This window comes from Euphorbia lathyris, chromosome 2 (genome assembly GCF_963576675.1).
Source record: "Euphorbia lathyris chromosome 2, ddEupLath1.1, whole genome shotgun sequence".
Classification (NCBI taxonomy): domain Eukaryota; kingdom Viridiplantae; phylum Streptophyta; class Magnoliopsida; order Malpighiales; family Euphorbiaceae; genus Euphorbia; species Euphorbia lathyris.
Genome location: NC_088911.1, coordinates 12,440,037 through 12,464,697, shown reverse-complemented (window position 1 = coordinate 12,464,697; position 24,661 = coordinate 12,440,037). Strand labels below are relative to the sequence as shown.

Genomic DNA, 24,661 nt, shown 5'->3' with positions numbered 1-24,661 from the left:
TAAAAAGTAATATTTATTTATCTCTAATAAATTTTATAAATGAAAAAAAATATGATTTTTAAAAAAATTTATTAATATTTAATGCTAGTTTAAAGACATTATATTAAAAAAATAAAAATTTAAAAGAATAAAAATACATTTTTAATGATTAGTATATACAATTACATGAATTTCGTTATATATATACTTCATAAACTTTATTAAGACTATTTTGTTTAAATTTGAAATTAAAATAAGTTTTTTTTTATGTAAATAACTAGGGGTAATTTGGACTTTCATCTACAAAAACACATGGAAGGACTAAAGAGTTGATTAAAATAAAACTTAAGGACCTTATAATAATAGGATGGACCTACTAGTATGTTAAGCAAAAACATAAGGACTTTATAATTATTTACCCTTTAATTTTCTATTAGTTCAATGCTACTTTCTAAAAAATGATAACATTTTTACAGTTTTATTGCGTTGGATGCTAAAATTTTTTTGTCCATCCCTAACGGGCTGGACTTTGAAAATTAACCGTCAACCGCATCGTTAAAATTAGCCCCTCAAATTATTGTGTTAAAATTTATTGAATTTTACGTGATATAATATTTTTAACGTTATAGAAATTTATTATTAAATATTTAAACTCCGGCTTCTTTTCAAAAAAAAAATATATTTAAACTCCGGCTTAGTTTGGGTTCTGATTCCGCCACTGTTTTCAGCTGTAAAATGCAAAGAGTAGATGTCTAACCAAACACCTCAAACTCTACCTTTTAAAATGAAAAGATAAACATTAGATGGAAAGTAGGTAACCAAACATCTGATAATATATTGAAATTTGTATTTTAAACACTGATTTTATAAGTCTCTAACACATTACAATAACATTAAAATGAGTTTTTTTTAAAAACTAAAACCTTACCTGTAGATGGAATGTATTTTCACAATAAGGAATATTCTGATAATAATAAAAAAAAAATCACTGAATTCATTATCTAAAATAGTTATTAATAAATTTAAAACAAAGTAAGCACATAAAAAGTGACTTTTCTTTAACTAATATTAGCCCGGCAATGGCCCGCTCAAAGATCGCCCAATTCAATTTTTGGCTTTGACCCTAAGACCGTGTTTGTTTTGAAGAATAGCAAAAGATCTAATGATATTTAAATAAATAATTAAGGGATAAAGTGTAAATCTATCTTTATTGTACATATTTGAAAAAGTACAACTAAACCTATCAAAATACCAAGAATCTAGTATATTACATAAAAGAACTGTTAAAGTGTTTAAAATGGTAATTGTATTGCCAATTAATACAATTATATATAACTTACTAAATACACAATATTGCTTCGGTTTATCGGTAAATTTGTTTGAAATATCCAATATGATAATTAAATAATTGTCAAACTATTCCGTTTAAATTTTCTTTCAGACATGGGTAAATTTGATCTTATTTAAAAATATTATGGATAAATTTCTACCATTTCATGCGTTAACTTTTTTAAAAATAATATGAACAAATTTAAACTTTATCCCATAATTAAAGGGTAAATTACACATCCATGACCACTGAATTTTACTCATTTTAATATTGTGGTCACTGAACTTCAATTTTTAACGGTATGATCACTGAACTTTACATTTTTTAACATCGGTCGTCACTCAACGTCTCAAAATGACCATTGACGGCCTTAAAATAAAAAATTCGAAGAGTTAATGACATTCTAAGGAATTTTAATTATTGAAATTTTTTGTTTTGGGGTCATTTAAGTGTTGTTTGGTTAGGAGAGAGATAATGAATTTTTAGAGAAATCAAAATACTTAATAGCATGGCGATACATTTATACAAAACTTCTACCCCGTCCTCTTTCTTACTGGAGTCATCACATAGGATTACTTGTCTTTTAGCTGCCTTACTCACTAAAAATGTGATTTTGGAAAATAAAAAATATTGTTTCATGGTAAATGTCATTCTGAACAACTATAATTTTTGAATATTTTCATTTTGAGGTCGTTAACGGTTATTTTGAGGAGTTAATTAAGATTGAGTGGCCACAGATGTTAAAAAATGTAAAATTCAGTGGTCATACCGTTAAGAATTGAAGTCGAGTAACTACAATAAAATAGACAAAGTTCAGTGAGCATGGGTGTAATTTACCCAATCTTTCAAACATCAATATCAAAATATCAACAATCGAGTCTGCTACATATATGTTAATCATGTAAAAGAACTGTTAAAGTATTGAAAATGTTTATTGTGTTGCCAACACATTTACATACAACATACTAAATACACGATATTGTTTCAGTCTATCATAAATTTGTTTGGAATATCCGATATGATAATTGAACAATTGTCAAACCAGTCCGTTCAATTTTTTTTCCAGATGTGAGTAAATTTGATCTTATTTAAAAATATTATGAGTAAATTTCTACCATTTCTTACGTTAAGTAAATGAGAACTTTTTCAAAAATAATATTGATAAATTTAAACTTTATCCAAATAATTAAACATAAAATATTAAGGATTTATCAATATTAGTATATTTAGGGTCTGTTTGGTTGAACGGTTGTTTGTTGTTTGAAAAGACCAGCTTTCCAAAAAACATGGATTCTCTACTTTTATAAAAAAAAAAAAAAAACTAATTTTTATACATGAAAGAAAAACATGAAGTATCTAGCTAAACATTTAAATCAACCAAACACCCTTGTAGGAGGTAAATAATTTATTTTTTCCTAATATAATTCACTAAATATGCTAGCAGATTCTCTTTCATTTTAACAATTTTAACAACTATACCTGATTTGATTCTGATTCTGCTAAAATATCATTTATCTAATTTTTACATATTTTATTTGGTCAAATGAGATTAATGTGAGAACACGCATTAATGCCATAATTATAAATATAGCTATTGCCATTATGTATAAACAAATTTCTGTTTCCAACAAATCGTTCTCTTTGTTTCACGATTTCTTTCTCCGTTGCTCCGATCTCCTTCTTCGTTTTTCTGATCGATTATCACTCATATTTTGGATCTCTTTCTCCGTTCTATTTCAGTTCAAAGACAAGCGTTAGGGCGCCGACATCGAGCAAGATATTATATGTGGATAGTTCATATCAATAATCTTCCCTAACCATATGGAATCACAATATCTACTTCCATATGACATCGAGCAAGATTCTGCATCATCAAATATTGAATCAAGTAATTATCTTCCATTTCTTGTTCTAAATAACTCTTATTTATCTTCTAAAGTATAGTAGCTGCATATGGTCTGTATTTTATGTCACTTGTTCTAAATTGTTATTGAAAACTATTATTTATGTTCAGTTCAAAAATCTAATTCATATTCCCAATAAGAATTATGTATGTTCTAAAACGGTGTATTGTATATTCCAAAATACTTTATAATAAAATGGTATGCTTTATGTTTTAGGATGTGTAGAACAAATATTATGACATGATAAGTTTTATGTATGTTCTAAAATGGTATGCCGCATGTTCTGAAATGTTTTATACTATGTTCTAAAATGCTATGTTGTATATTCTAGAACGTTTAGAACAAATAGTTATGACATGATAAACCTTATGTTCTAAAATGGTGTACATTATGTTGTGAAATATTCTATAATATGTTCTAAAATGTTATGTTGTATGTTTCAACATGTTTACAACAAATACTTATAACATGATAAGTCTTATGTTTTAAAATGGTGTATCACATGTTCTGAAAAATGTTTTCTGATATGTTCTAAAATATTATGTTCTATGTCCTATCATGTTTAGAATAAATAAACATGATATAATAAGCCTTATGTTCTAAAATGGTATACTGTATGTTATGAAACATTCTATAATATGTCCTATATTTTATGTCAATTGTTCTAAATTGCTATTTGTACTTCCGGTCAAAAAAATCTAATTCATGTTCTGAATAACTGTTATCTATGTTCTATTTCTGAATAATTGTTATCTATGTTATAAAGTATATTAGCATATGTTCTAGATTGTATATCCCTTGTTCTGAATTGTTATCATTACTTCTCTGTAGATCTAGTTTTGACTGATGAACAACCTATTTCCTTTTCTACTGCAATTGTGCTATTACTCCTCAAGTAATATCTATATTAACTCTTGGTGGAACAAGATAATGGATTCCATGTTGCTCTTATGAGTTAAAACCTACCATAGGGATGAAATTTAAGAGTCTTAACTATTGGTGTGCTCTAGTTCTTAGGCATTAGTTCTATGTTATGTATTGAATATTATGTATATTGTTAAAATACATTGTATAAGTGTTATATGAATAAAGGCATTAATTCGTTCTATTTATATCTCGTGCTATAAAAATGAATGAAGTATCCATTGATTGTTAATCATAAACTTGTTTAAGGCCTATTCTATTCACGGGAATGAATGAAACCAAAGGTCTATATGTCTAGTATCTGTGCAGTAGTGTTAAACACAACGACATCGGTGAAAACAAACCCTTTTATTTAATAATATAATGCAGATATATTAAGGGTATGCCATAAGAGCCTCATTAAAACCTTAGCAAGAAAAACCCAGTGGGAAAAACCTTGCTTAAGGAAAAAAGAGTGCTCATGGCTAATACTTGTTATTTTTGGTGGTATTTGCGGAGGTTCTGAATGTTCCATGTCCGAGGTATCTCATTTCCTTCCATATCAGCTAACTTGAAGGTGGCAGGTCCTATTTTAACAAGGATCCGGTAGAGACCTGACCATATGATTCCTAATTTGCCTTTCTCCTCCACCGAGTGGATTTTATCTGCTTTGCGTATCACTAGATCCCCCAAATTCAGATCTACCTATCTCGCATATTTGTCATGATACACAGAAATTCGTTACTTATAGCTGCCATACGGATGTAGTCTTTGTCTCTCTTTTCTTCCAAGTTATCCAATCCTTACCTCAGGTTGGCTTCATTCTTCTCTTCACAATAATACAATTATTCGTATACTTTTAAAGCAAGGTTTGACTTTTCGTGGACATGATGAAATCACAAGAATCAGTGGAACGAGGTAACTTTCTTGAGCTTCTCACATTTTATTGCAATGAATGTGAAGAAGTGAATAAGGTGATGAACTTAAATGCTCCAAAAAATAATCAAATGACTTCTCATCATATCCAGAAGGACGTAATTGGGGCTTGTGCATCATAAACAATAAAATTATTTTGAATGAGCTTGATGGGAAGTTGGTTTCTCTTTTGATTGATGAGTCTTGTGATAGTTCTGTGAAATAGCAAATGTCTGTTGTTATAAGATCTATGAATGTACGTGGTGAGGTTCTTGAACGATTTATTGGGATTGTACATGTTAGTGACACTTCTGCACGGTCTTTGAAAAGACATATTGATGCTTTCTTTGCAATGCATCAATTGTCTCTTTGTAGACTTAGAGGTCAAGGCTATGATGGAGCTTCTAATATGAGAGGTGAGCTTCATGGACTAAAAACACTAATTTTGAATGAAAATAAGCATGCACATTATGTTCATTGTTTTGTCACCAACTTCAGTTAGCGGTTGTTTCTGTTCCGGATCATAATAAATTGATATGTGATTTTTGTACTCATTTGTCTATGATTGTGAACATTGTTGGAGCTTCGTGTAAAATGAAAGATCCTTTTCGTCAATCACAACATGATAAAGTAGTACAGTCTTTAGAAAATGGAGATATTTCTACAGGAAAAGGCAAACACCAAGAAACAAGTTTAGCTCGGCCAGGAGATACCATATGAGGTTCTCACTATACTACAGTTTCACGTCTTCTTAGTATGTGGAGTTCAGTGATAGAGGTGCGTCATGTTGCATATGTTGATGCCACTGATCATAAGGCTGCAAGCAGTGTATATGGTTTGATAAGCAAAATGAAAACTTATGAATTTTGTTTCATTGTTCATTTAATGAAACACATATTGGGAATGACAAATGTGTTATCACAATCTCTACAAGTGAAGCGTCAAAATATTGCTAATGTTGTACGAATGATTAGATTGATGAAAAAAAATTTGGTAACATACATGGAGAGTGGATGGGAAGAGTTATGCAAAGAAGTCAGTGATTTTTGTTCAGAAAATGAAATTGAAGTGCCTAATATGGAAGATATTATTACATATCGAGTTAAAAGGCTTCTTGATGGTGTTCTAAAGACTCATCATCATCACTTTATGTCGAGATTTTTGTCGAGGCACTTTGTTTGTTTTTACTTTTCATATAATGATATAACCAGTATATAAGCAAAATGTTTGACTTTTTTGTATTCGAAAAATTATAGGTTGTTGATTGTTGCTACAGAAATTGATAATCATTTTCATGAGTCAAATACAGAGTTACTTGTTTGTATGTCATGTCTTGATCCTACAAACGCTTTTGAGAATTTTGATCAATGACAAGTGCTTCGTCTTGCTGAGTTATATTCAGAATATTTTTCTTATTGTGATCTAATTCAGCTTAAAGAGGAACTCAAACTCTTCATTTCTGAAATGAGATCAAATGTAGCATTTTCTAGTTCGACAGATATTGGAGTCCTTTAAAAAAAGATGGTTCAAATGCAGTATCACTCTATTTCTTTTAACATATTGACTTATTGAGATGATTTTGATCTTACCCGTTGCAACAGCTTCTGTTGAAAGATCTTTCTCTGTAATGAAATTAATTAGGATTGATTTGCACAACAAGATGAGTGATGACTTTCTCACAGATTGTCTGGTGGGTTACGTTGAGAAAATAATTTTTATCGGTGTCGAAAATGAAGTTCTGCAAAAATTTTAGAACACGACATCTCGGAAGGGTAAATTGTCACCTATTATGTTGAAGTAGCATTTAAATATTTGTTATCCACGGTCTAGCCTCCTAAGCTATAATTCCTAGCTCCGCCACTGGCTTCTATTGGCGTATTAAATGGGGCCTATGTGTCCATTTGATTGCATTGTTTGTAATTATTTTTTTTATCTTTCAATTCCAAACAAGAGATGAAAAAGTATTTGGTAAAAATTGGAACTACCTATCAATATAAGCAAACATTAAGGACATTTTTGGTTCATTTGTTAACTGATAGTTGTTGTTGTTGATGTTAACAGTTAGCTGTTGCTGTTAGTTGCTTGTTATTAGCTGATTAATTAGCAGTGTTTGGTAAAATTGTGATGAACTATTGCTATTAACATGTAAAATATCTAATATGGACATATTTTGATTCTTTGAATTTTCTAATTTGAGGTTATCAATTGTCGAAATTAACAGTATTAACCTAAAAGTTTTTAATTTTACTAATGACGAGAACCCTAATCATGTTTGAGCAACAAAAAAACTCCATAAACGTCAAATTGACGAAACCACAAAGTTATATTTGAAATTTTTCCAAACAAAAATATTATTTAAATTTATAAAAATAATCTAAATAACTAAACAAAAACTAAAAATAAATTTTTTTATTGAATCGGACAAAACCTTATCCGTTCGGCGATAATAGTATAGAAACCTGAATAATATTAAGGTTAATGTCAAATAAAACCCCTCTGGTTTCATGTTTTTGCAGATCGATACCAATGATTTTTTTTGTTATAAAATAAACCTTGTGGCTAACATCGTTAGCCATTTTGGATTGACTTTGACAAATTTGATCGATAACGACCTCAAAATGAAAATTTTCAAAAATTAAAGTTGTTTAGTACCATATTTACTATGAAATCACATTTTTTATTTTTCAAAATCATCATTTTTTGAGTTTTCTCTCTAAACATTAACTTTCTCTCTCCTTAAAAACAAGTTGAAGAAATAAAATTGCTTAAAATATTATTTAAAAGCTTTATTTAACAAAATGAGTTTGGTGGGAATTGAACACAGGACTCATCATCTTAAAATAAAACTCTTAAAGTAACTTAACTACTTTCAACTATTAAAATAATAATACATCGATTAAATACAAACCAATATTCGGGAGGGAAGTTAAAAGGAATAACTAATGATACTTAAGGGCGGAACCAGTGACCAAGAAGCTTGGGACCCTGGAAGCCCCTGGACTGACTTCGCCCCTGCTTAAAAAAAAACTACAAAAAGAGCATCAAACTTCCACTTAGAATGCAAACACTTGATTCTCTAAAAGCAAGATACTTTCTAACTCACTATTTCATCAAAATAATATTAGTATTATTTTCACTTTCCATCAGCTTTTCAGATTTCCAACATAAATGAAAATTAGTTTCAATGTAATATCAAAATCAGATGCAGCTTCAAATCTATTGGTGTAATTAAATGCCATTTCTTTTCTTTCTCATGTTTCTCACTCTCCCTTCTGAGCTTCACCAGAACATATGCAAGAAAATGGTGAACCAAAAGAGAAAAAGAAAACCCTTATTAATGGTTCAAAATTGGTGAAACCGTACAATGCCAGTGCTCCAACTTACTTTTCCATTAATAAAACTGCACCGTAACAGAATTCATCGTATAAATAACATAACACGATTATGACATATGAACCCGAATTGGGAAGAAAAACAGAATGAAATTTCTGTGTTTATGGTACTGATTCAGATTGTTACAGAAATGAAGTTTAATCATAGAGAATGAATTACAGTTAGAGAAATAGTCTTTAGATAAATATTATATTATAAAAGAAAAGAAAAGAACTCAACTGAAACTAAGAAATTGGGGGCATGGATGATTTTGAGATCCCAAAAACACAAAAGTAACGGAAAGGTTACTTACTTTTGGATCAAACCTTGTTTTCGATTGATTGATTGAATGATTGATTATGACATTGAATTCAACAGTCACCTCTTGATGTGGTTGACAAATTCTGCATCAGAAACAGCAGAAAGTTCAATTTGGCTAACATCATCTTCATCAATTGGAGCAGGAAGATTGAGATCTATCAAATTCAAACTCGCTTCGATTTTTGTTGAAATTCTAGCAGAATTCGAAGCTACTCCACTTACATGCGATCTTTTATGTCCACCGAGAGCTTGACCGGAGGAAAATACTCTCAAACAGTACGGACATTCATGGATTTTTTTCACCGGAGGAACAACGACGGCGGAGCTTGAAGTAACTGCATTCTCTGTATCTAACTCGGTTTCGTTATGACTCGGATTATGAAGTCTGAGTTTCTTATGACTCGCTCTGTGTCCTCCCAAAGCTTGATACGATTTGAAAACTTTGTTACATGTTTCGCATTTATACTTTCCTTTGCTTTTCGTTTTAAACGATTTCGACTCTTCCGATTCCTCTGTTTCTTCTTCTTCTTCGAGTTCGTGTTTTGCTTGACTCAGTTTCTCTGTTTTCTTCCTCCATTTGTTATCTCTAGAAAGCATCATAAGGCAGAAAGCAACGTCCTCTTCCGTCGTCGTATCAGAAATGGAACTCACTGGTTGTTCAGGCTCGGTCCATGACTCGGTAAAGCTGCTAAACTTAAGCTTCTTCAAATCACGATATTGATGTTCTAACAGTTTCCGAGTCCGTTTAGATCGTCGGCGAGTTGGATTCTTAGATGACTCGGTCTCGCTTTCTCTGTCTTGAAGAACAACAGAAGAAAATTCAGGATCTACTAATCTTATACTTCGTTTAGGATTCTCTCTTAATCCATATAAAATCTCTTTCTCTTCATCATCTCCATCTTCGGATGAAGAAGAAGAAGCTGATTCGGTTTCTTCACTGAGTTGAATTTGAATTTCATCTTCTTCTTCTTCATCATCTTCTTCAATTTCAATTTCAATTTCATCCTCTGGTTTTTGAGGAATCGGAAGATTCAACATATGAGACCTCATATGGCCACCTAAAGCTCTTCCATTAGAGAAACTTTTGTAGCAGAGCTTACATCTGTGTCTCTCCATTAACAGAGAATTTGAGCTCTGGTTTTTTCTTGATTTTGTTTAAACAGTTTTAAAGAAGTTGTGAGAGAGAGAGAGTGGAAGCTAAAAATGAGTAGGTGACAAGCATTCCTCTACCAAGAGATATATATGAAAGGTGAAAATGGAATTTTTATTTTTTTAATTATAAAATTTTAACTAGAAATTGGAATTATTTATTTATTTTTTTTCTTTAAAACGATTAATTGAAACCATTAATTAAGAGAGAAAAATAAAATTTTAATTAAAGCGTGTGCATGAAGAGAGAAAGAGCGACATGTAACATGCGAGGTTTGCCCGTTTTTGTATTAATTCTTTTAGACACTCTTTTCTTTCCCTAATTTACCCTTTCTTACAAACTCTTCTAATTCTAATTAATTACTTAATTATTAAGTGTTGTTTCTCAACTTAGTGCCGGTTTTGTTCCGTTTTTCGAAACTACTTTTTGTCTTCCAATTCAATTCAGTTGGTTTAACTAAAATCTACTACCATATTAGTAACAGCAAACAGTAACGATAAACAGTAAAACACAGTCGCAGAACTAAATAGACCTTTAAAATTGAAGTGTTTGTTTCGTTCTCCTTGTAGTAGCATTTTTTTTTATTGTTTTGCTTTGAACAGTAAATATAAAGTGTTCGGTTATGATTAAAAACGGTTGTTATACCTATTTTGGAAACAAAAACAGCTAATGTCTTGCTTGTTACTTGCAACAACAAACAACTAGCAACAACAAACAAAAATAGTTGAAACAGACCAAACTGGCTTCAAACACCTATTTAGTTCAATTGTCGTTTTTTTACTGTTAGATGTTTATTGTTAGTAGTAGCTAGTAAATACTAGATGATCTTTTTTCCAAAAAAAATATTCATCAAACTGTTGTTTCTTAACCCTAACCAAACACTTTCATGTCTACCGTTCAGAGTGAACAACAAAAAAGTGTACAAAAAAGAGAACTAAACGAGCACAACGTTCCAATTTCCATATACTATTTGCCAGTAGTAGGACTTGTTTAGTTTAGTTGTTACTATTAGTTGTTTGTCGTTACTGTTATCTGTTTACGGTTACTAGTATGTAATATATATCAGTTGACTTTTCTGTATAAAGTAGCTCCGGAAAATAGAACCAAACGGACACTTAATTTACTATACAAAATTAAAACAAAAATATTATTACAATTTTTTTTTAAGACAATAGAGGGTATTTTGGGAAGTACAACAAATAAGGAAAGGAGGTTACCAGAATGTACAAGTCAAGGAAACTGCTGGGGGGTTAGTTGTAACTACGAAACAAAAATATAAAAAAAAACCATTCATTAGTATATAGAAATGACCTAATTAAACTAATTAAGTTAAATTATCTTAATAAGCATTCATTCAATAGTGTGTAGAAAGAAAACTCAAATTACTCAAATTTAGACCATATTAGAACCCAATTGTGACAGTCAGTAGGATTAGCAACAAATAATAAGTTTTTTAATTTTTGAAAAAAACTTAAATTAGGGTAAGTTTCCAATAAAAAAGGATCTTTGGTTGAAATGTCTGAGGCATCGGAAATGAAGGGTAAGAAATGAACTTCCTCCTAAGAAGGGGGTTTTTTGTTTTTTGAGAAAAGAAAAAAGAAAAGAAAAGAAAAGAGAGTAAGAGAGAGTAGTAAATGCCGTTTTGTTAGGGAAGAGTAGACCCAGTCTGGAATTAGTTTAGTGCCACCCACACCCACCACCGGTGCTCGTAATGACTAACCAAAACTTCCAAGTGGATATAGTATTATTATTAATAATAATGAGTAAATAAAAGAAATTTCTTAGAATAATGTTGTTTATGAGATAAAGTTTTTAGGTAACACTTGGTTTTAAAAAAAAAATAAAATCCGATTCTAATGCTCATATTTGAGTTGTAAGAATCGAATGCACTGTTTGTCGGTTGTTAAGCATCCGGTTTTCCATATCAAATGGATGACTTTCCATACATATTTTGACACGTGTAACATGGATCTACACATATTATAAGAGTCACCACTATTTTAATTATTACGTGGGGTCACAATACACGTGTCCAAATGTGAATTGGGGTTTTTTCGAGTGACATGAAAGACCTGGTGCTTAATATAAGAACTCATCAAAATGATCAATCAATTTTGATTTGTCTTAATAAAATTATTTTACTCTATATTTTGTTCAATAAAATCACTTTAACGGCTTCTAAAGTAAAAAGGCATCGAAAAAGTGATGTAGATATCACATCATCAGTAGTCAGCTTTTACAACTGATCGAAACGACTTGTGATTGCTACTTAAATGACACGTGATTGCCATCTAGCTAACACATGTTAGCTAGGTAGCCATCATGTGTTATTTTGGCCAGTTAGGTGGCAGTTACGTGTCATTTCGGTTATCAGTGAAAATTCACTAGTGCTGACATAGGAGCCACATCGTATTTCCGGTGTCTTTTTTGCTATTGATATCACTAGAGTGGTTTTATTGAGACAAAATTCAAAGTTGAATGATTTTATTGAGACAAATTGAAGATGGTTGTCATCCAACTGATCGAAGCAACACCTGTCAGATAGATAGTCGTCATGTGTCGTTTTGGCGAGCTAAGTAGCAGTCACGTGTCATTTCGGTTATTAGTGAAAGTTCATTAGTGTTGACATGGGAGCCACATCGTATTTCCAATGTCTTTTTGCTATTGAAGTCGCTGAAGTGACTTTATTGAAAAAAAAAATTCAAAGTTCAATGATTTTATTAAGACAATTTGAAGTTGAGTTACCATTTTAAAACAACCATTAAAGTTCAGTTACCAATGATGCATTTAACTCATTTTAAAAGTAGAAAACTCAGTGATTGTACTATCCAATTCAAAGTTGGTTCAAGGGGAGCCAATATAGATGTTGTAATACAATAATTATTGAGATTTCAATTTTATTTTTTAAATTATTCATGTAAATAAAAATTATTATCTATTCGAGTTTGACAGTAACCACATATAGATAATAAGAATGTAGTTCATTAAAATGGAATTGAAAATTGACAACAATATTACACACTATCCATTTTTTCAATCACCACCTCTGAATAATAATAACACAATAGGAGTTTCCAAAATTTAATTTACAAGTTCTTATCTTGTGATTTTCCCGATTTGCAAACGGAGTCTTGTGGTTTAAAAACTTGCAAACATGAGTTTGTGGTTTACACAATTCGCAGTTATATGATTTGTGAATCAATTTTTATATCAAAAAATACTTGTGATTTAGTTAATTTGCAAAGTCGGACCTTATATATTAGGCAATTTGCGAAGTTGCACTTTTAATTGCTCCAAATAAAAACTAATCTTGTTATCACCCATTTTCATTCTCTTTCACCTACATTCACCTATAGTTTATCACATTATTTTCAGCTAACTTCAGTTATGTGAAACGGGCAAACCACCTCATTGTGACAGCTTCTGATCTTGCTTACTTCAGCAATTCGTCATGACTCCACCTGCACCAATCAGATTCAAAGACATTCATCAATATTAGTGCAATGATTAACAAATCATTGCAGTCACGCTTATCATTCATTTTTTACATCTTTTATCTTTATACTATTTTCTCTTTTTAGTTGTTAGTCGTTACTTAAATTTGGTTATATAAATGTATGTTCTTCTTTCTTTTTGAATCAATGAGAAAGAGATTATTTTTCAGTCAAAAATTTCTTTCAATTGCTTAAGATTGTATCAGAGCAAAAAACTCACTTCTACTAAATTCTTGGAAAGCTCTATTTTAATGACACTCCTACTAATGGCATCACTTATTTTCTTTCTGCAAATGAGAAAGCAGATCTTTCTCTCGCTTTACATATTATCACTAGATCGAATTATCACTAATGGTCGAGATCAGTGAAAGTAGCACTTATATCCTAAAACAATTTTGGCTTTGTTGATGGAATAATCACAACATCTTCCATTGAAGATATGATGTATTGAAATTGGCAAAATTGCAACACGATGGTGATTTTATATGGCTTCTTCAAATTGTCTCGCAGCCAATCACACAGAGCATTATATGGATATATAGAGCATGTTTTATATGGAATGCTTTACATTATCATTTTTCTGAGGGTGATTAGTGAGAATTTTAGAGTTAGAGAAGAAAATTCATAGTTTCAAGTAATGAGAGTTTGGAGTCCTCGATTACTTTAATAAACTGAAGATCTTGTATATAAGTTATTGAATATGCGACCTATGACAAAGTGTAGTTGTAATCCAGATTGTAGATGTGGAGTTCTCAACACAATTCCCAGTCAATTTGAAGTTGATCAGGTAATTGCCTTCTTATAATGTTTGAATGATCAATATGTTATAATTTTCTCTGAGATATTGTTAACAGAACCTTTTCCATCCTTGAATAGTGTGTTTTCTCTGTCAAAACAACATGAAAGGTAATGAAATCATTCCCTAAAACCGTTAGATAGCTGAGATACTACACCTTTTGTTGGATTTGTTAATTTTCAAAATAGGTCCGCAAACAAATAGAAGCATACAAACAGCTCTAGGAAGCACTATAACAACAAAACACACCAATTTCCACCTATTGTGATACACTAGGACATATAGAGGAAACATGTTAGAAAAACATGGCTAGCCTCCAAATTACACTAATAGATCTATTATCATAGTTAATCATATGGCATAGTCTTCAAATATGGAGATTTCTGACAATGATTGTGAGGCTTACATTGGGAATTTAGTAGCACTCAATTCAGTTGAACAACAATACCTACTTTGAAAACATAAATACAAACAGTTAATGGAATTGCTACCTTCAAGCTCAAATATCAGTAACAAAAAAGTGCACACAGTAGTATGTGAGCAAAGCTCAACTATTCTGGTACAATTATGAACACCACTTTCAATTATTCAACCACAAATTCTTGGATTGTTGATACTCGTGCAATAGTTCACATTAATTGTGACCTTAAATTATTCAATTCATATAAACGAATTTGAATGATAAATTAGATTCTTTGAAAGATTTATGAAACTTGTGTTGTCACACCTTATTCGTGTGTTACTGAATCTCAAGCCATAAGCTTCCATAAATTGTTTCATCCATATCAACATAACTTCCTGCTGAGATATATTCTGCTTATGTAGTAGAGATTGTTACACAATTTTGTTTCTTACTGATTATTAAAGCATGTCCAAGGAATTGTCATGTTCTTGATGCACTTTTCCTTTTCAGTTTGCAACATGCATAGTTAGCATCAGTATATCCCAAAAGGTTTAATTCTGTGCATTTTGGATACTAGATCCCGATGTATGTGTTCCGTTCAAGTATTTAAAAATTCATTTTATAGCAAATGAATGAGATTCTTATGGATTTGATTGAAAACGTGCACATATATACGTACACTAAATTCTATGATAGGTCTACTTGAAGTTAAGTGTAATAAATATCCAATAATTCCTCTATTAAGCTTTATGTCTACATTAATAATTTTTCATCCTTTTCCATAACACATGATATACTCATTAATGTCTTGACACTTTTAGAGTTCTACATCTCAAACTTTCTCAATAGTCCTTTTACGTACTTTTCTCGATTTATAAAATTACTCGAACGGACATTGTTTGATTTGAAGTCCTAAAAATAATTTAACTCTCCCATTATAGACATTTCAAACTCATTATGCATCTTTTTGAAAAGTCATCACACATATATGCATTTATAATCCAAAGATAAATTTGAATAATTAATAAATGATCTTTATTACCTTTGGTAAATAGTGTGGTGTCCACTTTTTCTTTTGAAAATCTTTCTAGATTAGAAAAGAACTTGATCTTTCATACTAACCTCTGGGTGCTTACTTCAAACCATATATAGTTTTTCTTAATTTAAAATCATGATATGGAAATATTGGATCTTCAAAATCGGGTGGGTGTTTGACATAAACTTCTTCACTAATGGTACCATTTAGAAATTCACTTTTGACATCCATTTGATAAAATTTAATTTTTTTTATAACAAGCAAAAGCACAAAGCAATCAAATAACTTCTAGTCTAGCAATATGAGAAAGGTTCCATCAAAATCAATAACTTCTTGTTGATTGCAATATTGAGCAACTAGTCTAGCCTTATTTCTAAACACCCATAATCATAGTCTACTTTTCAAGCTTTGGAACTAAATGCTAAACTTTGTTTCTCTCAAATTGTTCTAGTTCTTTTTGCATAGCTAATATTGAGTTTTTATCATTTTAAGCATCACTGAAATTCTTAAGCTCTAATTCTGAGACAAAAGCTATATGATAGCATCCGCATATTATCCTTGGAGTAAGAATGTAATAATAAAGAGCAATGAAATATTCACTAGCATAATACCAAGCCACATGGCTTGGAACAAGATACACCCAGTACAGACATACACCAAACAAAGTTGAGAGAGCATGATTCGCCATCAATCCTTCGCGAACTAAGGATTCACCCCAATACCTTCTCTAAAACGGTCAGGGGAACCAAAGGTTATCACCATTAATGACATTAATGGCAGTAATAGAAAAATTCTAGGGAAAAGCAATGAATGTGATAAAGAGCATTAATGGCGTGACTGTTCGTGTACAACATCATTAATGCTCAAAGGTTACAGAAATCTATATAAATACCTCAATCCTAAGATATTTGAGATATGCTTTCCAATTTATTAAAGGGCTCTTATAAATTACTATTATTCTTAATCCCAATACTCACTTTGGCATTGGAGTGTCCCTTGACGACCCCAACGGCACCTCACAGAGCAGGACTTCGGCCAGGGTTACTTTCCACAAATATCACTATATTACTAAAATATATTCTTGGTTGGGCTCTAGTCATCACTCTTTCCAAGAGATAATTAATAAATCTCACAAGTCTCATCTTTAACATGAGTTGCTTCTTTTTCAACTGAGTTAGTATTAATATCTTGAGAGTCTTTCTCAAGAATTTGGATTTCTTCTTCGTGATCTTTTCCATGAGATGAATTCTTTTCATCAAAGATCACATGAATAGACTCTTCTAAAATGAGGGTTCTTTTATTAAAGACTCTAAAGGCAAAAAAAAAAAAATGAAAGTCGGGTCTCTAAAATACTACGGCCATCCCTCATCAGATTCAGTGATTTATCATATATCAGCATCTGACTCACTTAACGTTTGATACTAGTGTTTCAAATATTGATGTCAGTTGGTTATATAATTGCTACAACTTTCTCATGTTGTAGCAAAATCTGACATTAAACTCTGTGATTCAATCACCCATTTTATATGCATTTTGTTGAGCCTAATAGGTGCATTAAGCTCGAAAGTTTTTTAATCAAACTTTACTTAAGAAAAAATTTCGAAAAAAGTATTATAAGAAAAAAATGCATGTAATTTAAAAATATTTACATAATTTTCTACATTTTCAAGTAAAGTCACGAAATGTGCTAATATTTGTTTAAAGCAAAGGACACAGGGGCGGAGCCAGAGGGGGCGGGGAGGGTCGGCCGACCCTCCGGCTCCACCGGAACCCCCATGGGAGGGGGTTTTAACACTGGTTCCGCCAGGGGGCAGCCATGGCTGGAGCCCCTCTAGCCATGGCGACGTTCGAAGAAGAAAACTCTTTCTTCTTCGATGATGCTGTAAACAATACAGAGGTTGCCCTTTCCACCTCTTTAATTTTTTAAACCTTTACTACCAAAACGACGTCGTTTTGGTATTAAGGGTTTAAAAGAATAAAGAGGAAAGGATAAGTTCGCCCTTTCCACCTCTTGGGTCTTTCCACCTCTTGCTCTTGGGACTATTACTCCACCTCTTCCTTCTTTTCTTATTTTTATGCCAGCACAGAAAATGTGATAATTTGGGGAAAATTTCCCAAATTGCTCCATAATTTGGGAAAAATCTCCTAAATTGCTCCATTTAAATTTTTGGGTTAAGGTATAAAAATACCCTTAATGTTTTTGGTCAGGAACAATTTTATCCCTAATGTTAGAAGCCAAGAGCAATTTTACCTCAAACGTTGATAAATTTGGTCAATTTGAAAATTATTCATCAAACTATCTTCTCGGTCACAAATCTTGTCATCTATACTTCACACGTACGTAATTTGATCAATAACAAATCACAAACATATGTTGGAATGTGAAAAAAAATAAAAATAATATAATATATTTTTGTACAAATTAGACAAAAAAAATAAAAAAAAATTACCAAATTTATAAATATTATTCCCTAATTCTATTATTAAATTATAAAAAAACATGAAATCATTTTTTTAAGAACGAATTGTTATGCAATTAGTGCAGAATAGGGAACATAAATATTGTGTTTTATAATTATTTCTCAAATTGACCTAATTTATCAACGTTATGGATAAAATTGCTCTTGCTGTTAACGTCAGGGGTAAAATTGCACAATTTTAGACATGAGAGATAAAATTATTCCTGACCCAAAACATTAGGGATATTTTTATACCTTAACCTTAAATATTTTTTCTATGGTCTAGCCCCTCCGATCTATATGTCCTGGCTCCGCCACTAAAAGGATATGGTACAACTTTAGGGTTGGAGGATGGACAAAACATGAAATTGCACAATCAGGTAAATATTAAGTTTCATATTACATTATTTTGTTGGTGGAGGATAAATTTAGTCTTTCATAATGATCATAAGACTAAAATTGTACCTTACCCTTAAAACAAACTCTATAATTTACATTCATAGAAAAAATTCAGACCAACAATATTACTATTTGCTACATGATGCGTTGACTTTGTCGATGTAGTATACCGATTTTAATGACATGACATGACATGTTAAATTGATACTGATTTAAGTAAAAACGAATCCTAAGACCCACAATCATTCATTTTTTGGTTCATTAAACCATTGATCTTTTATTTGGATACACTCTGATCTTTTATTTTTGTTCATATTAAACCTACGGTGACAAAAAAAAATCCACGTTTGAACATAAAACTTTGTTAACAAAGTGTTATTCATTTCGCATACGTTTGAAATCTGTAAAAACCTTATTTCAAACTGTAAAAACTAGAATTTCAAACACAGATGAAATCAATAATCTCTTTTGAATTGAATTAGATGTTCACAACTAACTAATTTGGTAAATAATGGCTAAATGCAATAAAAAAATAAATGATTAGGGGCTTAATGTGTTCAAATAAAAGATTGAGATCTTAATGAACTAAAAAAATGAAAGATGAGGAGCATCATGATGCTTTTTTCCATGGTTTAATACATCACAAACCTCATGTACTCGGTCAAATAATCTAATTGGCTTGTCTGGACTTTGAATATGTCTTATTAGCTGATATGCATATATTTGACCTATTTTACCGCTTAACTCTCATGGTTTAATTGGATATTTATTCTATTAATGGAAATTCTGATTGATTTTCATATAGATTATAGAAAGAGGACATTGGTAGATCATTTATTCTTATTTGGGCTGAAATTGATATTTTGGATAAGCAAAAAGATCAAATTTGAAAACCAAGTACGAAATAGGAACTTTGGAAACAATTATGTCCAAGAGAGGTTGAGTAGATGTCCACTTCTAAGTCCTACAATCTAGTGATCCATTTTTCCATCGTCACCTGAACGAGTAGTCCACCCTATGATTAAAGCAACCTATAAATACATCTTTTCTCATTTTGCTTGAGAATTGAACCGACTTTTACTCTCGTTTTAAGAACCCTAGAGGGGATTTTGGGTAGATTAACAAGTAGAACTTTAAGATGATCAAGGATTAGAGCTACATTGGAGATTCTCAACCTCTTGAGCAATACTAAAATCAAGATTATAGGTTGTATTTCTTCTTCTTTTTTCTCACGTTTCTTTGAAATCTGAATATTATTGTTAAAACATCATTTTTTGTGCAATGAATCTTCTATTTCTTACATTATTATTAGTGATTAATTTATTTTGCTAGGGTTTAGGGTGAATATGGATGTTATTATACTTTAAATGTTATATATTTGGGTATTTGGTTCTTGAATGGTTATTTTGGTTGATTAATGGTATTATAATTATAGATGGACTTGATTACTCCATACTTGAGTTCAGTAAATGAAAATAGATTTGGTTTAGTGGATGGAAGATCCATCAATCACTTACTTTTCCATGATATAGAGGTATAATAAATGAGTTTATGTGTTAGGGGTTTCCATAAATACTTGTGTTTATTTAATAGCTCTTTTAACTCTTACATATTCGGTGACAATGGTTAGGTGTGGTAGAAGTTTTATAAATACTCGTGTTCATATTCTTTTTTGGTGACAATGGTTAGGTGTGGTAGAAGTTTTATAAATACTCGTGTTCATATTCTTTTTTGGTTGTATTTTTGTGTTAACTTGATGCATATAGATTTTGTTAAGTTGTCATTTTAGATTCATAATGCAAAGATTTGGTTATGATGGATGTTGTGGAAGAAGTCTTACACTAAATTAATCATTATTAAAAAGAAGGAAAAAGTATAAAAATAGACCTCGTGGTTACATCTGTTTTACCCTTGTGGTTTAAAATTTTATAAACTGATATCTTGTGGTTCATTCCGTTAGCAAACACATACCAAATTGACTAACAGTGTTAAAAGTCAAAGGGAAAAGAATTAATTTGATCATTGTATTTATTTATTTTATAAATTAAACCTCTTTATTTTCTAATTATCACGAATAAAACACAAAAATAAAAATCAATTACACCATATTCTACCTCTCTTCATTCTTTGTCCCTTTCCCTTTCCCTTTCTTATTCTTCTTCCCAATGGCCATTACTTTCTTCCTCCTTATATTCCTCTTCTTTGCTGCCTTTCTCTACTTCTTCCCCCCTCCCAAGCATCTCTATTCATGGCTTCCTAACTCTTTCTTCTCCAATCGCCCTTCTCCTGCTGCAAAAACGCGATCCAGAAATCACTCGCAATGATAACAACAACGATGAAAAGGTGAATGAGGTAAAAGGCTAAACACTTTTACTATGATTAATTCTCATTAAAGGATAAATGCCAAAAGGCTTACATATTTATATTCCTACCTAGGTTTGCTCTCCAAACAATACCACTACATTAAGGAATAAAAGGACAAAAAGGACAAGGACAATTAGTGCAATGTGGTGCATTGATCTTAGGGCTTATGATGGATGGTTATGATTGAGAGTGGCTATGATTGTGTAAGTGTGGTGCACCATAAGGCAGTGGGCAAGCTTCTGGAATGTGCTGAAAAGGTAAATAGTCTAAAAGGCCCCTGTGAATGAAGAAAGACGGAATTGACCTTGGCAACCCAAAGGTCAAGTTCGAACAACTTAAGTAGGCATTTATTTGTACTTTGACAAAGGACTTTCCTTTGTTCTTCTTCTTCGGTAAAGAGAAAAACCCTTTCATCTTCATCATCCAAGTTCAAAGTGTTGAATGATTTCATTACCCGTCCTCAAACTAGGCTTGATAAACGTTGATCAAACCGAGTTTGCTAAGCAAAAAACGAAGATGAGGAGAGTGATGCGCCTTGGTGAAGAGATCGACGAGTTGTAAGGCGGAGGAGATCGGCATCAAGCGGAGGAGACCGGACTGAACCCGGTCACGAACCATGTGACAATCAATATAGATATGTTTCGTGCGTTCGTGAAATACGGGATTTTGGGCAATATGCATGGTGGAGACATTGTCACAGAACAAGAGAGCCGCCGTGCGTGGAGGTGCGTCGAGGTCGGTGGCTAGAAACTTGAGCCAGTGGAGCTCGCAAGAGGTGGAGGCCATAGCCCTGTACTCGGGTTCGGAGGAAGATCGGGACACCGTGTTTTGTTTCTTTGACCTCCAAGAGACAATAGCGGAGCCAAGGAACACAACGTATCCAGTGATGGATTTTCGGGTTTCTGTGCAAGTACCCCAGTCTGAGTCGCTGAAGGCTTGCAATTGAAGATCATTGGTGGATGGAAACCATAACCCAAGACCAATCGAGCCTTTCAGGTAACGTAAGATTCTATGAACCCTTTGCTGGTCGTCTGTAGTTGGTTGGTTTAGATGTTGTGAAAGTTGATTAACGATGTATGAAAGGTCGGGTCTGGTATGGGTTAAGTAGAGTAGTTTCCTGATGATTTTTCTATATGCAGTGATATCTGTTAAGAGGATTGGTTGTGTGCTGGGTTTGTGGTCTGGTAGAGCAGGGGAAGAGGCTGGCTTGCAGTCTATTAGATTCATGTCTTGAAGCAGTTCTAACGTATACTTTTGTTGTGATATGTCAGCCCCTTGGAGCTGCGGACAAACTCAAAACCCAAAAAATAGTGGAGATTGCCGAGGTCCTTGATGCTGAAGGAGCGGTGGAGATGCCGTTTGGTGGCGGCGATTTCATGTTCATGGTTGCCTGTGATTATTACGTCATCGATATAGACGATGAGTGCAGTGACAAACTGTTTGACCCTCTTAATGAACAAGGAAGGATCTGCACTTGATTGAATGAACCCCATGGACAGGATGGTGGCGGTGTGCTTTGTGTTCCATTGTCGGCCTGCCTGACGAAGTCCATACAATGACTTATTTAACTTGCATACCGCATTCGGAGAAGTTCTATCCATACCAGGCAGTAGTGTCATGTAAACGTCTTCATGCAGCTCTCTGTGAAGGTAGGCATAGTCGATGTCAAGCTGCTGTATGCTCCATTGCTTTGCTACTACTATTGCAAGTAACATTCTAACTATGGTGAACTTTGCTACAGGTGCAAAGGTGGCAAGGAAATCCACTCCCTCCTGCTGGGCATATCCTTTTGCCACAAGACGTGCCTTGAAACGTGATATACTGCCATCTGCCTTGTGTTTTATCCTGTACACCCAACGGCAGCCAATGGGTCTCTTGCCCTGTGGTAAGTTTACTATCTCCCAAGTTTGATTTGACTCTAATGCCGCCAATTCCTTGTTCATTGCTTGTATCTAGTTGGTGTCTAATCTGGCTTGTTTGTATGAATCAGGTTCAACATGACAGGCAATGTTGAGAGCAAAAGCCATCTTCCTCGGGGACAATTTGCTGTATGAGAGGTGTCTGTCTAGAGAGTGCGGCGAATTTGCAAACTTGGGCAAGGAAATCCCCTATATAAGAGCTACATTATAATCTTGAAGGTATGTAGGCAGTCTCCGTGCTCTGCTTGGTCTCTGGTTTCCCTGTACTTGATCTGTTTTTGTTGCGATTTGATCTGTGTTTGTCGTGATGATATCTGCATTGTTGTCTATTTGCTCATCTACGTCTGTATGTGCTAGAGATATTTCTATTTGTTGTGTGTCTGTAACATCCGTGTCTTCCTCATCTTCTGGTATTGTTTTGTGTAAAAGCTCGAGTTCATTTTCGTTGCAGAATGATGCATCCACTCCATTGTCTGTGTCTGAAAAGGGGAAGTGTTGCTCAAAGAATTTCACATTCCTGGAAAAGAAAATGTCGTTAGTGTTTAAGTTTAGGAGCTTAAACCCCTTGGTGCCTTTCCTGTATCCTAGGAAAACACATCTCATTGCCCTGTCAATGAATTTTGTCTTGTGTCTGTCTAAGGTTGAAGCATATGCTAGGCATCCGAAGGTTTTAATTTCCTCAGGGTCATATTTTTCGCCATAGAGTCGTTCATATGGCGTCTGTTATTGTATTGGTGTGGATGGCAGCCTGTTTATCAAATAGGCTGCATGGCTGACTGTCTCTGTCCAGTAGGTCTTAGGCAATGAGCTTTGTATCATCAAAGCCCTGGTGATATTCATAATATCCAAATGTTTCCTCTCGACTCGGCCATTCTGTTGAGGCATCTCAGGGCATGAAGTTTGATGCAAAATTCCATGGTTGTGATAGAAATCCCTCATTAGGAATTCCGGACCGTTATCAGAGCTTATGCTCTTTACTTCTTTGCCAAATTGTTTGCTTGTGTAAATGCAAAAGTTCTGTAAGGTCTGTCTTGCCTCTCCTTTTTCATGCAACATAGCCACCCATGTATACCTACTATGATCATCCAGTATGGTTAGAAAATAGTGTTTGTTTGAATATGACTCATTAACAGGTCCCCATATATCAACATGTATTAAGTCGAAAAGATCTCTTGTTATGCTGTTACTTATTGAAAAAGGCTGTTTCTTTTGTTTAGCTCTTTGACAAATGTCGCAAGGCATTTCTTTAATTGACTTAAAATCATTACATGGTAGACCTAAGGCCCTTAATCGCTCATAAGAGGGATGGCCGAATCGTGAATGCCACATACTGGCTTTGATTGAAAATGAACAAACAGAACTACTATTAGCTATCTCTGGTAATGGAGATTCGAGATAGTATAACCCTTCTCTTTGTTTAGCCCAGCCAATCTTCTTCCCACTCTTTGTATCCTGTATTGCACATGTTGAGCCAGTGATGAGTATGCACACTTCATTTGACTCTAAAAGCTTGCTAGTTGAAATCAAATTATAGTCAAAATTTGGGATGCATAAGACTAGATGTAGGACCATGTTAGGACTTAATATGACTGTGTCTATATGTTCTGTTTTTACTTTCTCTCCATTCGGTAAAATAACCCAACAGTTGTCTATTTTGTGATGCGAGCTATAAAACTCAACATTGAAAACTATGTGGTCCGTGGCTCCAGTATCGATGATCCATCGTGAGTTTCTATTGAGGAAAGGTTTAGAGGCATTACCAGAGTTAGTGTCTTTGGCAAAGGTGTTGATACTGCTGTTTGAAGTTGATGCCTTTCCCTGATTGTTATGTGGTAAGAGCGCCACTAATTTCTGGTACTGATCCTTGGTAAGCATAAACTGGTCCCTGTCATTTTGAGTGAGTTCCTCTTCTCCCGA

General features: G+C 32.8%; 1 protein-coding gene across 2 annotated transcripts; it reads right to left on the bottom strand.

Annotated features, from left to right (window-relative positions):
- Positions 1 to 7,976: 7,976 nt before the first annotated feature.
- On the bottom strand, positions 7,977 to 9,920 carry LOC136217313 (zinc finger protein ZAT9-like). 2 transcript variants are annotated; one of them, XM_066003918.1, is made up of 2 exons: positions 8,947 to 9,920; positions 7,977 to 8,807 (listed from the first exon to the last, which is right to left on the bottom strand). In XM_066003918.1, exons 1-2 carry the CDS (start codon positions 9,838 to 9,840, stop codon positions 8,775 to 8,777), a joined length of 927 nt encoding a protein of 308 aa, XP_065859990.1. In that variant the 5' UTR covers positions 9,841 to 9,920; the 3' UTR covers positions 7,977 to 8,774. The 2 variants fall into 2 exon arrangements, with proteins under 2 accessions (XP_065859990.1, XP_065859989.1); XM_066003917.1 differs by having other exon boundaries at positions 7,977 to 9,920.
- Between the last annotated feature and the right edge of the window lie 14,741 nt (positions 9,921 to 24,661).

What these genes read in the sequence shown, in the direction of transcription:
- LOC136217313 (XM_066003917.1), bottom strand. Translation starts at nt 9,840, where the DNA reads ATGGAGAGACACAGATGTAAGCTCTGCTACAAAAGTTTCTCTAATGGA.